Consider the following 14,680-nt stretch of genomic DNA (forward strand, 5'->3'; position numbering starts at 1 on the left):
TCTATTTTATTCTCCAGAGAAGAGAATAATGGGGACACATGGGCTCTCTTCATTGCTGGCTCAAGATACGTTGCTGGATGAGATGGTGGAGGATGAGAAGGTGTTCCCCTCTTCCACGCAGCCAAGTTAGTAGTTGAATCCAATGCCTTCAACAGGGGTGGCGGGGTGGCATTCCCACTCCACTGCAGAGCAGCAGGCTAGTTTAAAGGGATGAAGAACAGGGTGTACAGCCTACACAGGTCTGCTCCCCAATATCTTGCCTTCCCTTCACACAGTCTGCTGTCTGAGTTGACCGATTCCCCTTGCCTTAAATTTAAGGCTTCTTTTTTCTGCCAGTGGAAAATTTCAGTGAAAAATGTTCAGTCACAGTCGTTCAAAGCTGAGCTGTTCCCTTCTTGGGTTTTGGGTTTGTCCTTGCACACCATGGCTAACTTCCGCTTAATGTGTTTCTGTGATGTTAAGTTGGACGCCTTGCCTCCATATAGCACTAATGAACCAAAACTAATAGCAAGTATTATATAAGCCCATTTGGCAAAGGCTGCGTTCCTGCTTTCTTCCCACCACAGCACTTAGCACACTGTGTTGTTTGTCTCTGGTTTTGTTCATTTATAATAAAGTGTGTTTGATACTGATTGTGATTATGAATAATTAAGTGTACCTTGTACTTAAAATTCACACCATCAGGACTTTCTAGCCTTTGAACAGATGAGCACTTTTTGAAAGCCTGCTCTATTTTCTGACCGCGCGGTCCTTCCCAGTGTTGACTGCTCTGTCATTGCACTAAATAGGATCGACTAACTGTGTATCGGACTGCAGCCCAAAACCCAGCAGTTGGGGATCTGGCTTACGTATGTGGGCATCTAAATTCATTTTTGTTTATTGAATTGAAAGGGCTTCCCTGTGTCCCCTTGTCAAGGAGGCTGCATCCAAGAAATCAGAAAACAGAGACACAAAAAGGGCAGCTAGGAAGAAACTACTGTATTTCCAGTTACTCTGTGTATGTTTAAAACTGAATTGACAGTGAAGAAAACCAACAGTTTTTTTTTAAGTGATTCGTTTAAAATATGGTGCTAGAGGAGAGCTTTGCAAATGTCATGGCCCACAAGAATGACCACCAAGTGAGTCCTAGAGACACTCTCTAGAAGCAAAAGTGATGAAATTGAGGCTGCCATATCTTGGGCACACCATGACAAGAGAATCCTCTCTGGAACTGCAATGATTCCCGGAAATGTTGGAAGGCAGCAGGAAAAGAGGAAGATCCAAGATGAGATGGATTGACTTCATAAAGGAATCCATGGCCTTGGATTTGCAAAATACGAATAGGCTACTAATGATAGGACATTTTGGAGCTCACTCATTCAAAAGATTGCCACAAGTCAGAGTGACAAAAGCTATGAGCTTAAAGTTTGAAATGTTCACATTTGAACTCGTCTGCATTTTAAAGCCTTGTTGTTTGCAATGCCAAAGCATGGCCCCTTCTTGACCAACTGTAGTGTGGTCATGTGTCATGCCCTGGAGGGGAGAATCATCCATCTGAATATATTGTCTGCCTGAAGGGCTCTCCAGTGCAGGACTGTGTTAGAAGGCAGAGCAGTTAACCCTGGATTGGAGAGTAAACAGATATACAGATCATCTGGCCACTATCTTCCCTACTAGAAAGCTGTGTGTTGTATTTAAACTGAAATAATTATTGCTAAATGTGCATCTATCATATAAGCAAAAATATGCACGTGTCCTGCAAATGCATGCTATATTTTGTTCGTCTTGGTGATGCGTTTCCTCCACTGCATAAGGAGATGCCCTCAGAGGCCATGCTATGTCCTGTGTATGAGACTGCAGATCCAGAAAGCAGCGGGCTTAAGATGAGTGAGCAGAGTCCCTAATTTCCAAAGATGACAACAACTGATCAGACAAATTACAATTCAGCAGAATTCATCTCTTCCACACTCCATCCCTTTCATTTGCATGAGAGGCTAATGAATCTGCCTGACACAATGAATAAGCAGCAAGATCCATGCCAGAGAAATTCTTGCTGCACAGGAACAAAGGTCTTCTCAATGTTTCAGAAAAGATCATTTTGAAGCCCTTAAAGCCAGTATGTATTTTGGTTAATTAGCTGGAAATGTAACGCTTCTCTCTGGCCTCTTCTTCAATTCTCTGATTAACTAGTCTCCATTTCAGCATGCGGCCAGCAGCCTTTCTATTTTTAGCACTAATAGAAGAGTTTTAAATGGCTTATTTTCTGTTTACTAAAGTCATCCTGTTTGTTCCCATGGAAACCGTGGCAAGTGTCACAGCCAAACTGTTTTATTAAATGGACGGAAGTTAGAGCTGCAACATTTGGAAAGCAAGTCTTGTTAGTTTTTCTGCACAGCTCGTACTATCATTGTTACGCAACAGGGAAAATGATATTTTTGAGATGCAAGATTATGTGATCCATGGTAGAAGAGAACAGCTTTTCCCAAGTTGGTATTTCCCAGATACGTCGGACTACAATATCCATCATCCATAGCCTACATGCCCAGCAATGGCAGGAAATAATAGTCTCACACATCTGGCAGGTTTACAGCATGGGAAATCTAGAGTAGAGAGTACCTTGAATAAGCTGTCTAGTGGAAATAAATTAAAGTCTAATTTCTTTCCACTGACATTAAAATGAGAGCCAATTATAAGGAACGGCATTAATGAATAACGACTCTGGTTGAATGGATATATTACAGATCTTTGGCATTAGTTTCAGCCTCCTATGATTATGGTTAGATAATTCTCTTGCAGATGCATTTATGTGCAACCGGTAGCCAAACTGTCTCTCAATACTTATTATGCCTCATATGACCATTTCAGTGGGTCTCTCCTGCTACGGAAGGAGTCTAATGACTTTGTAAAGGAACTGCTTCCAAGGGATGTTTTGAAAGTGAAAGAACACAGTTTAATCTTTTCAGATATTCAGTGATGCATCTAATAAGTTAGCTGAAAAGGGTAGCAAGTAAGAATAATTTCCATTGACAGGAAGCCTTTTCAGGCAAATGGAGGCTGATTTCCAAATTGGGGAAGAGGGTAAAAAGCATGGAGCAGGGTCCGAGCAATATGGGTAGTAGCAGCTGCGCTATTTGCCACTTCAGATGTATTCTCATCAAGTATGTAAACCACAGTTCAGTTACGTGCATCTCCCATCTGGAGGAAACCCTACTGCAGTAGATTCCTGGATGGCGAACAGCTTAGTGTCAGGTTAAAGCTTCCCAGACTTTCAATGATCATTGACTGGATTGTTGGTCACTGATTGGAGATGAAAGTGGGGGGGGGAGCAGATAGGTTTTTCATCACTGCTTTATGAGGTGGACTTCAAACACTTCAAATGAAAATCACACTTTAATGTCTCTTTTCTTCTACTCCACCAAGCCTGATCTATGTCAGTGGAATGGTTCAAAGGTGAATTCCTACGAGAGTTGGTTGTGGAACAACATCAGTTGGAGTTCAGAGCTTTCTTTACCAGTAAAGCTGAGCTAAGGCAGTGGCTGAAAACCTATTTCCTCTGTGGGATCTAACCACAGCCTTATTTAGGTGTTCAGCCTGCAAGCACGCAGGGTTCCAAGGCTGGTGATGGAACATGCACAAGAAGTCCAGACTCCCCACACCCCCATCTGGGAATAATCAGATCTTCATGCCCAAGGCACTAAAGTCTGGATATATTGGGGAGACAGGGACAAGGCTTGCCTCCACCCATATTTTGTCTCCACCCTTGAAGCTCTGTGCACTCACAGACTGCATTTTACATCCACAGGGGCTGCCCTGCAGTTTGCAGAGGATGATCAAAGAACTTTGCAACTGGATAAGTCAACACATAACCTTGGTTCTGATAGGCACCCAAGACTGAAGAATCAGAGTGTCAAGTAAATCCTTGAGGTTTTATCATGTTTAAAAATATATCCCCTTGACATTTAGTCCAGTTGTGTCCAACTCTAGGGGGCGGTGCTCATCCCCGTTTCCAAGCCTTAGAGCCAGCGTTTGTCCGAAGACAGTTTCCGTGGTCACGTGGCCAGTGCGACTTAGACATGGAACGCCGTTACCTTCCCACCAAGGTGGTCCCTATTTATCTACTCGCATTTGCATGCTCTCGAACTGCTAGGTTGGCAGGAGCTGGGACAAAGCAACGGGAGCTCACTCCGTCATGTGGATTCGATCTTATGACTGCTGGTCTTCCGACCTTGCAGCACAGGGGCTTAACGCACAGCGCCACCATGTCCCTCTTAAAAAATGTTAGGACTTACCTGATTAAAGAGCTTCCTGCAGACTGCACTCTAAATGCACTAACTACTAACAGACTAAAAAAGTGTGTGTGGGGGGAGACACTTAAGCAGAGAGGTGTGGCTCTCTTTGAAATCAGAGGGAAGGAGGGAATAATTGGTTACTGCTGAACTGACTGACAGTCACCCCAGCCCAGAAGGGGCCCTTCCAACCAAACCTACTAAAGGCAGCATATGAGGTTGAAATAATTTTCTTCTCTCGAAAAATATGTGTGAGGAGACATAGCACCACACTACGTATGTATTAAAAAGAGAGAAGAAAGCCACAAACTGTCCTTTGGCAAAAAAAAGCATCCAAATTGCTCATTTTACTCTTCTAGGGGAAGGGGTAAGCCTAGACTAATATTTCCATGATCTTCTCTGCACACACACAAAAGAAAAAAGAATAACCAAATTCTAAATCCCTCCAACATATTTTGACAGCTCTAGAACAGACGTTCAACTGGATATACTCAGCTCCATTTTTCTAAGTGCCACCTGTTGGCCTTTACCAATATTATTTCCCAGGCATGAGCTTTTGAAGTAATATAAAGTATTAATTTAAGCCTAGTCTAAGACTAGGCTTAAATTCATTCATTTACTATAACATGTCCTGGAATATATGGCAAGAATCAAGCAAACACAGAAGACAGAAATACAAACATAACATAGCAAAAATATAGTTCCATGCATGATTTAACCTATAAAGCCCTAAAGCTATCCAAGGTATCTCAAAAACCGTATCTCCCTTTAGGAGCCTGCCTGGGTATTATATTCATCAGGGAGGCCTTTCTCTCAGTCCCACTATCCTCATAGGTGCATTTGGTAGGGACATGAGAGAGGGCCATATCTGTTGCTGCTCCCAGACGCTGGAACTCCCTCTCACGGGAGGCCAGACTGGCCCCATCTTTGCTGTCCTTCCACAAGCAGGCAAAGACCTTTCCCTCCAGGCAGGCTTCCCTCAGTGACTAACTGTCTAGAAACCAGTAAATGGGGTGGTTTGTATTTTATTGTTTCTAAATGTGGGTGTGAGTTTTAATGCTTTTACCTAACATTTTAAATATAACTTTATCAGTTCTTCTTTAATATTTGAATAATTTTCTGTTTTTAGTTTTTAATTTTGTGTAAGCCACCATGGGTCCTTTTTAAAGAGAAAAATGGGGCAATTCTTAAAAAAAAATAAGTTAATAATAAGTAAGTTCTACCATCTCTGTTTACCAGGTCTGTGTCCCTCAGACTGCCCTTTGTTTTTTTATTTGGTGCAGTTTATATAACTTTTCTTCCACTCAGAAATGCACCATATGGGCAGCTTAGTATTTGGTGGGTGACCACATTAAGCATTTCTTGGTCCCTTTATTTAGTTCCAGAATACAGTGGTGCCTTGCTTAACGAGCGCCTCGCTGAGCGATGAAATTGCTTAACGAGGCGCTCTGGGCCATCGCTGGAGCATTCGCTCAGCGATGGCCCCTATGGGGATTTTTCGCTTTGCGATATTCGCTAAGCGTTTCGCTTAGCGAATATCATATAATGAAGCCGGGAGAACAGCTGATCGGCGGTTCCAAAATGGCCGCCGGAAGGTCCACGCCGCATTTTCGCGCCCTGCCCTCACTTACCGAGGGCGCGAAAATGGCGGCGCTATGGGACAACATCGCTTAACGGTGAGTTTTAAAGCCATAGGAACGCATTGAACGAAGTTCAATGTGTTTCTATGGCTTTTTTATTCCCGTTTAGCGATGTTTTCGCATAGCGAAGGTTAATCCAGAACGGATTAACCTCGCTATGCGAGGCACCACTGTATAGTGATTAGCAGTGATGCATGTCATTTTCCTACGGGAAACAAGGTTGGTGTTTAATGTTGGAAAAAAACACTAAGCACACTTCAGTGGATAGAGAGTTGTTATCCTCATGTCAGAATATTACCTGGAACATTAATAGGCTGAGATGAGGATGTCCTTTGGCTGGTGTCCACACCATTTAGGGATATGTATGTTGTGTAGGAATATCCTTACCTTTGGGTGTGTATGCTATTAGAACGCTGTACTAATTGTGTTAATACGTGTCTTATGTCATGGAGTTAGTATTTATTTATTTATTTATTTATTTATTTATTTATTTATTTATTTATTTATTTATTTATTTATTTATTTATTTCTATCCCATTCATTCAGACAGGTCTTTGCTATGCAGTGATATGCTCTGCCTACCCCAAATCTAGCCCCATATTGAGTATTCAAATTAGCAATTCCTGCTCAGGTTCCTTGGAAAGAAACTCTACATCTCACTACTTTGGAGCCCATGAATGCTACGGGTGAATCTGGGACTACAGAAGGTGCTGTATCGCAGAACTAGGATTTCTTTCCATAATATATGACTTCAGTATCTATCTATCTATCTATCTATCTATCTATCTATCTATCTATCTATCTATCTATCTATCTATCTATCTATCTATCTATCTATCTATCTATCTATCTATCTATCTATCTATCTATCTATGATTGAATTTTTTAAAATGATGAAGACCAATTTTAATTGGTAGGGTTCCCATTGAGTGACACACATGGAATTGGTTGTTGTGGGTTTTCTGGGTTGTTTGACTGTGTTCTTAAGGTTTTTCTTCTTCCTAACGTTTCACCAGTCTCTGTGGCCAGCGGGCAGGAGGACAGGAGTCAGAACTCTGTATTCTGGTGCACTTTGCTTGGATAGTTGAGAATTTATAGCTGTAGGATCAGCTTTGGTCCTATTGAGGAGATTGGGTGATTATGGTGATCAGTGTGTTTTTGTTGTGGGTGTATTGTTGTGATAAGGGGGAGAGATTATCTGTCACTGTGATTGATGGGTGTCATTAGCTGGTCATTTTTCTGCAATGATCTCTGGTCCTTGTGGCTGGGTAGAGAGGCTGTAACTTTTCACTGCTAGAAGCCAGGCTTTGTTGAGTTTTAAACTTTCTTCTTTTTTGTTGAAGCTCTGCTGGTGTTTCTGGATTTCAGTGGCTTCCGTGTACAGTCTAACATGATGATTGCTGGTGTTGTCCAGTACATTACTATTTTGAAATAGAATTTCGTGTCCAGCTTGTTTTAGGGCATGTTCAGCTACTGCCGATTTTTCCGGTTGTTTTAGTCTGCAGTGTCTCTCATGTTCTTTGATTTTGATGTGGATGCTGCGTTTTGTGGTTCCAATATATGCCTGGCCATGACTGCAAGGTATTCAGTATACTCCTGCAGTGGTGAGGGGGTCCCTTTTGTCCTTTGCTCTCCATAACAGTTGTATTTTTGTGGTGGGCTTGAATACTGTTTGTAGGTTGTGTTTTTTCAAAAGTTTCCCCATGCGGTCCGTGACCCCTTTGATGTATGGCATAAATATTTCATTTGTGAGTGGCTGTTTTTCCTCTTCAGTATGGTATGGTTTTCTTGGTTTTATGGCTCTTGTGATTTGATTTTTGGATTAGCCATTTGCCTGTAGGGCCCAATTCAGATGGTTAAGTTCAGTGCTGAGAAATTGAGCTTCACAGTTCCGATTTGCACGGTCTACCAGTGTTTTGATTATGCCGCTTTTTTTGCTGTGGGTGGTGGTTGGAGTTTTTGTGTAGGTACCGGTCTGTGTGGGTGGGTTTTCTGTAGACCTTGTGTCCCAGTAGGAGGTTAGTTTTATGTATGACCATGACATCTAAGAATGGGAATTGGCCCTCTATTTCCTTTTCCATGGTGAATTGTATATTTGGGTAGATGCTGTTGAGATGGTTTAGAAATTCTTCCAGTTTTTCTTCACTGTGATTCCAAATTGCGAAGGTCTCATCATGTATTGGAACCAGTTCACATTGAATTGTTGCTATTTTTGTATTGACATGTCATTCTAGTAAGGAACAGGCATGAAAATATGACAGATGGCATTTCCTTGTCGCAAGGAACAGTACCTTTTCATTATTAAGTTACATATAATCTTACCTTGCCTTAAATATCTATGCATGAAATTTTAATCCATGCTTTGTAGCTAGCAGTATCTCCTTCTTTCCATCTGCTAATTACATGGAGAAATTAAAATGGGGAAAACGTGTCTTATTTGCAGCTCAAAATTGTGTAGAAAGCAGTGTCGGAAATGACCTTTATTGGTCAGAGGGTTTGTATTTCTGGATTTCTTATGCAACTAATGATTTATGATTCTACATTATAGATGTATTCAGCTCTCATTATTACCCTGTTGGCATAGCTAGTGGCCAGTGTAATTAATAAGCTGAGCTGAACAATAACAAAAGGATGCTGTGTATCTAACTGTTTCAGCAGTTCCACTTTTCCAGGTCAGTTTTCTGTCTGGATGATGAGCTGTTGACTGCTGTTTTCTTTCTGCATGCACTGTACTGCAGACAGTATGCCTTTGACAAGTTGAACCTGCTGTTCCCTTGGTGGAAATGGACTACACTCTGGCTTAAAATGTGAGAACTTGGAGTGTAGTTTAAAAGGATTTTTTCAGTTTGGAAATAATTGTAAGGATGTAAATATCAATCCATTTCCGGGCAAAATTCATAGTGTTGGTTCTAACCTAGGAAGGAAGGAAGGAAGGAAGGAAGGAAGGAAGGAAGGAAGGAAGGAAGGAAGGAAGGAAGGAAGGAAGGAAGGAAGGAAGGAAGGAAGGAAGGAAGGAAGGAAGGAAGGAAGGAAGGAAGACATGGCTTGTCATCACACACCAAACAAGAAAGCACTACATACATGCATGTATACATGGATACATACATTTTAAAAGATAAAGGCATGATTTTTTGGTTGTCCTTGGAGAGAATGTACAGATCTGCCAGACCAGTGTTCAGTATCATTGCTGAATGATAACTGCTGCTCTGTTGCAGAGAATCTTTTAAAAAATGGAATGTTATGAAGATTGTTTTTACATTATTATGGGCAACCAGCTTGCCTTTTTCTACTTGGTGTGTGTGTGCGTACATGTGTGTGTGTGCCCATGTGCATGCATATATGCATGTTTAGCATTAGAAATGGAGAAGATGGCAGATACTCTGAGGAAATTGCACTGACCAAGACCAAAATTTGATGTCTCTGGTCTTGCTCTAGAGGCGAGAACTCTTGTGGCAGCTGGAGAATTCTGGACCAGCCATCTCACTGTGTGCAGCCATAACCAGGACATTAATGAGATTACTTCACATCTCTAAATAATGTATTGTGATGTATGGCTGTGAATCCATTTGATATTATTGGGGATAGAGAGACTATGAAAAGATGGTAGTAAACAAAGAAAATTCATTGTGCAATTAAGTGGCCATCTTGCATTTAAAGGGATCGATCAGTCAAGATTTCTGTCTTGCCAAAGTATTTGGCCACACCTGGCATAATCCAGTCCTAATGATCAAATCTTACCTGAGATCAATGAAAGGGTGTTTTATCATGAAAAATTTGCTAGATTGCACTGTTTAATAATATACCGTATTTTTCCGTGTATAAGACTATACTTTTGTCTAAAATCTTTAGACTAAAAACTGAGGGTCGTCTTATACACAGAGGTAAGCTGAGGAGAGAACAAAAACAAGTGGAGGGGAAAGCAGGGATCAAAGCGATTCTGCAGCACTTTTATCCCTTTCCTCCTACACTTGCTAAGCCCCATTTAGATTTCTTAATTTTGGATTAGAAAAGTGGGAGGGGGCGTCTTATACATGGGGGTGTCTTAGACACAGAAAAATACAGTAGTTTTATTTCAAATATATGCATACCACCTGTGTGAACAATCAGAGTTTTTTTCCCTTACATGCATCTTAGAACACAGTGTAACTTCTGAATGGATACCATGGGTTCCCTCCAGTCTCAGAGAAGAATATGTCAATATGGATTTAAAAAAAACACATCCTTTCCTTTCTTTGTTTCTTGAAATTAGGGTACAGCAGATGCAATGTCGAGTCAAAACAATAATGATTGCGTTTCATTGGGTTGTTTTGATCTTCACAGGGTTAACAGCACGGACGTTGCTGAAACAAAAAAAAAACATCTCACTTACCAAATTCTAAACATGTTTTTCCTCCTTAGGGTCCACCTTCATTTGCAACACCCACATCATCCCAGTCAAGAACCAAGAGGGAGTAGCCATGATGTTTATTATGAACTTTGAATCCATAACGGATGAGGACAATGTAGAGTATCCAGAGAAATTGAACCAGATACTGTCGGCCAAAGTCACAAACCGTAAGTTGTGTGTATTTGATCATTATGGGTGGGTGTGGGGCAGGGAACAAGCATCTAAAAATAGCAGATATAACAACTGTATGTTTAACATGGAGCCTGGCACATCGAAGTCCCGTACTACCACAATACTTTTATTTACCTAGTTCAAAGGTCACAAAACAGTGTGCAAGCTTCTGGGTGCTCAAGAACTCTTTGTCAGACAAGATGCTAAAGAAAACAAAAGGATTAGAGTCTGAGTTCAGCCACAGCTTTGAAGCAGAGAATGAGAGAAAACTGCTGACAATCATCTTAGGTTCAGCCATGAGGTATAGGGGGGATTGTAGACACCAGCTGCTCTTAGTCTGCAGGTCCCATTATCCTACACATGCTTATGCTGATGGGACTGGCAGGTTAATAAAAGCTAGAATGACACACACACACACACCTCACCCTGATAGAAGATTGTAAGGTTTGCATCAAGAACTAACACTGGGGGGATGATAGAACAGCAATACCATAAGCAATAATGGAAACCCCCAGTTTAAAAATATAAAATCCAGTTGTTATTTGCAAGAAGACAGCACACAAATTCTTAGAATGAGGTGAATATAACACATTCCTAGAGGCCTTGCTTTGCATTCAGGCTTAATTTCTGCTGTCTCCTGTTGCAAAAACATAGGTCATGCTCTGAAAAAGATCATAATGAACTGCTAATGAATTCACATATTTAATGACCACCTTTGCATGGCTAGGCAAACCAGAAGTCCTGGATTACTAAATCACAATGTGAATGAGTTTGTGTAGGTCCACTGATCCTTACATGCACTGGGATAAACAAGTTTGGCCAGGATAGCTTGTGTGACATCCAAGGCGGATTCTGGTTTATTGCAGCTAATAAAGCAGGACTGATAAACCAACAACAAACACCAGTTCAAAGCTGCTTTGTAATCCTTGTTTTTGAGGGTGCAGTGAATCATAATCCCAGTGTGGACATTACAATAATTTCTCCTTGCCTGTTTTCTTTCTTATCTAAATACAGTTGTTATTCCCAGCCAGAGCAGACTCATTGGATGAATGGGAATTGTTAAAACAACTTATGTAAATCCCATCTGCTCTCCTTGGGGCAAACAAGAAGAATTGGAATTAGCCCAATGCATACACCAGCCCACAGCTTCTTTTCAATGTGATTTAAGAAGCCTGGCATAATGAGACCAACAAATGCAGATTTAACACTCCTGACATTACTTGCCAAACAAATGCAGCCAGCGGGTGATTATGATCCCCTCTCCGTGACATATAACTGAAAAGTACATTGTTAAAAACATATGAAAGTGTATTGTTTACCTACATACTGTTTGAAGTATTTAGCCTGTTGACAGAGGAAATCACCATGTGGGGTCCATGCAGTCCCAGACACACATGGAAAGCCCTTCTGCTAATCTCCACATATCATCAACTTACTGTTGGCCCTACTGTTGGCCTATGGTCTCGAGCTACAGGAAGCCAGATTTCAGCTGAATATCAGGAAAAAAACCTCTTAACTGTTAAGAACAGTACGACAAGAGAACCAAGTAAATTGGGAGATAGTGAATGCTCCAATGCTGGAGGCATTCAAGAGAAATTTAGACAACCACCTGTCAAATCTGCTTTGATCTGGATTCCTGAATTGAGCACAGGGTTGGACTCAATGGCTTCATAGGCCCCTTTCAACTTAATTATTCTATGATTCTGTGTTGATCAAGGCTTCTAAAAAGTAATGGAAAACAACATCTGAAAACCCAAGGTTGGAAATCCCATTGTGCTAGTGCATAGAGAAAAAGGGGCACCATCTCCTTCTGATGTTGACATCTCCTTGTGCTTTCTATGTCACCCCTCTGGAGGATCTGCAGTTCTGCGAGAGGACATTGGAGACACTGAAAGAGGAGACCTTAAAATATCCTGACCATCCATGGTTCTGCTCTTATGCTAATCTGGATCTGGATTCTGGTCTCCAACATGTCAAAAAAAGTATAAAGTAGGACCTCTGCATCCACTGGATCAATAGCCGCAGTTTTCACTCTGCCATGGGTGACCCGACCAGTCAACTCTCAGGGTGTTAGACAACCATTCCGTTGTTTAGGCCAAGTTTTCAGAATGCTTGGACCAGGTAGGAGGCGAGGAAGAACTCCCTGCTAAGCCCAGCAGGGGATGAGATTCTCCTTGTTCTTTCCCTGTCACTCAAGGTCTCCCGGGCGCAGGATGTGTTGGCCCTCAACCAAAGTGAAACAAGTGAGGCGTGCATGCTCCAATCCTGGCTTCTGCTGACCAAAATGGCTGCAATTGTACCAGGAACTGGAGAGATTGGGCCAAAGGGGGCAGTGCCAGTGGCTCCCAGGTGCACAGACCCCACCCCAAAGCATGGAACATCAACATTTGTAGAGGAGGAGGAGGAGGAAGACCCAACTGGTTCTTGCACTTCCCCTGCCTCCATCACCGGCTCCCCCCCCCATCCATTCTCCCAGCTGATGTGAACCAGCTGTGCCCCCTCCCCCAGATTTTGTACAGGAGTTCATCTGTGTGCAAAAAAGTGAGTCTTTTCATTCTCTGGGTTCAGGGAAAATAAAAGAAATTGTTTCCTCTGCCTGGCTTGTAAGCATTGCAGGTTACAAGCCAGGATGGGGATGTATAATCTCCAGGCTTCGAAGGAAGGTATCTCCAAATGCCAGATGCGAGGGAGGGGTATCAGGAGACAGGTGTCTCATGTGCTCCCAGAGGCATCTGGTGGGGCCACTGTGAGATACAGGAAGCTGGACTAGATGGGCCCTTGGCCTGATCCAGCAGCGCTCTTCTTACGTTCTTATGAAAAGATCTGTTTGCCTAGCTAAGTTGGTGGCAGTGGTGGGGCTTGCTGGAACAGCTGAACTTGAAGAGGGTGAGAGGTGCTTTTTTCCTTGAAATAATTATTGTTCTTGCTGTGCAACAATACAGGGGTCCTACTGTATTTGGTATGTGTTCGCTACTTTCTGCGCTTTTCAGTATCCACAGGGGAGGGCTTGGAACCAATCCCCTGCTGTACAATGAACCTACAATTATTCAAACATGCATCTACAGATAGGATTTCTACTCGATAAAAAAAAAAGAAAATTGTAGCAACAGATTTCCTCCCTGGGGATATGATGATAAAGAGGAATATTTCATCACTACAGGTTTCCCTCCAGGCACCGGTTTAATTTCTGGACTGCGCCTTAGTAACACTGAAGAAAGGAATTGTCATGGATTTGTACTGGCCTTGTTTTATGTCCTCTTTGTTCTTACTATTATATGAAAGAAAGCCTTTTCCTGAAAACATCTACAAAGAGCAGTTCACAGCTGAAAGCAAACAGTGAGGAGATCACGCATGCTTATCCCATTAGCAGACAAAACCGTATCATCTGAAAGTTTTTGTGTTTGTGCTTTAAATATTTTATTTTTAAAAAATAGGAATAATCATCTGCTTGCAGATGTTTTAACGGCACAATAAAAGGCGAGATTTGTTAAATGAATTACTTGTCAATTTATTTGCTCATCGTTGCTCCTAAGCTCTTAGCTAAGGCTGTTAAGTTGTGAAAATGGCAATGGACAGGAAATTGTCATCAACTCTTATGTTTGATAGTCAATTTTGGATGACTAGGCTGTGTAATATTAGAATCAGGTTTAGTGATGCTTAGTGTAGGTGCACTGAAATCTGTGGGACTTAAGCCAGCCATGAGAAACGTCTTCCATTTATTTCAATAGATCTACACAAGACACGACAAAGACAGAACCATTATAAACCGCAGTCTTGTTCTAGCAGATTCTAACCACGTGTTGGTTTATGGCCAAGAATGTCTTGCAAACCAACCAGATATGGCTGCAGGGCACAGTTTGGGAACCACCTTGCTACATGAATGTGGACATCAGTGAGCTGTGTTGTTTCTGGGTCTTGCCCAGTATGAATGTTTGTGACACATGCCTATGGAAATAGGAATGTGCACCATGTATTGATGGCCATGTGTTTGTGTGCACTCACAGGGGGTACATGAGTGTGCACATGTGCAATGTACATGTTTGATTGAATTGCTTTATACAATCCCATATACAACATGTGTGTTGCTGGAAATGTGTGGTTTAGCTTGTGCTTTTTGTGTTATTCATGCTGTGCGTGTGTCTTCATCTCTCTGCCTCCACTTAGCTCCAAATTAGACTACCTGCTATGGTCCAGATAGAGCTTTGAACATAAAAGGA

At 41.8% G+C, this 14,680-nt stretch overlaps 1 protein-coding gene across 6 annotated transcripts in view; it reads left to right on the forward strand.

Moving 5' to 3' along the window:
- KCNH7 (potassium voltage-gated channel subfamily H member 7) overlaps positions 1 to 14,680 on the forward strand; it is a 376,531-nt gene that overhangs the window by 202,565 nt on the left and 159,286 nt on the right. For all 6 annotated transcript variants that reach the window (XM_072982177.2, XM_072982182.2, XM_072982194.2 and 3 more), the window contains exon 3: positions 10,304 to 10,459. In XM_072982177.2, the coding sequence (XP_072838278.2) occupies positions 10,304 to 10,459 (156 nt within the window). The remainder of the gene's footprint in view (positions 1 to 10,303; positions 10,460 to 14,680) is intronic.

Source organism: Pogona vitticeps, chromosome 1, assembly GCF_051106095.1.
Source record: "Pogona vitticeps strain Pit_001003342236 chromosome 1, PviZW2.1, whole genome shotgun sequence".
Classification (NCBI taxonomy): domain Eukaryota; kingdom Metazoa; phylum Chordata; class Lepidosauria; order Squamata; family Agamidae; genus Pogona; species Pogona vitticeps.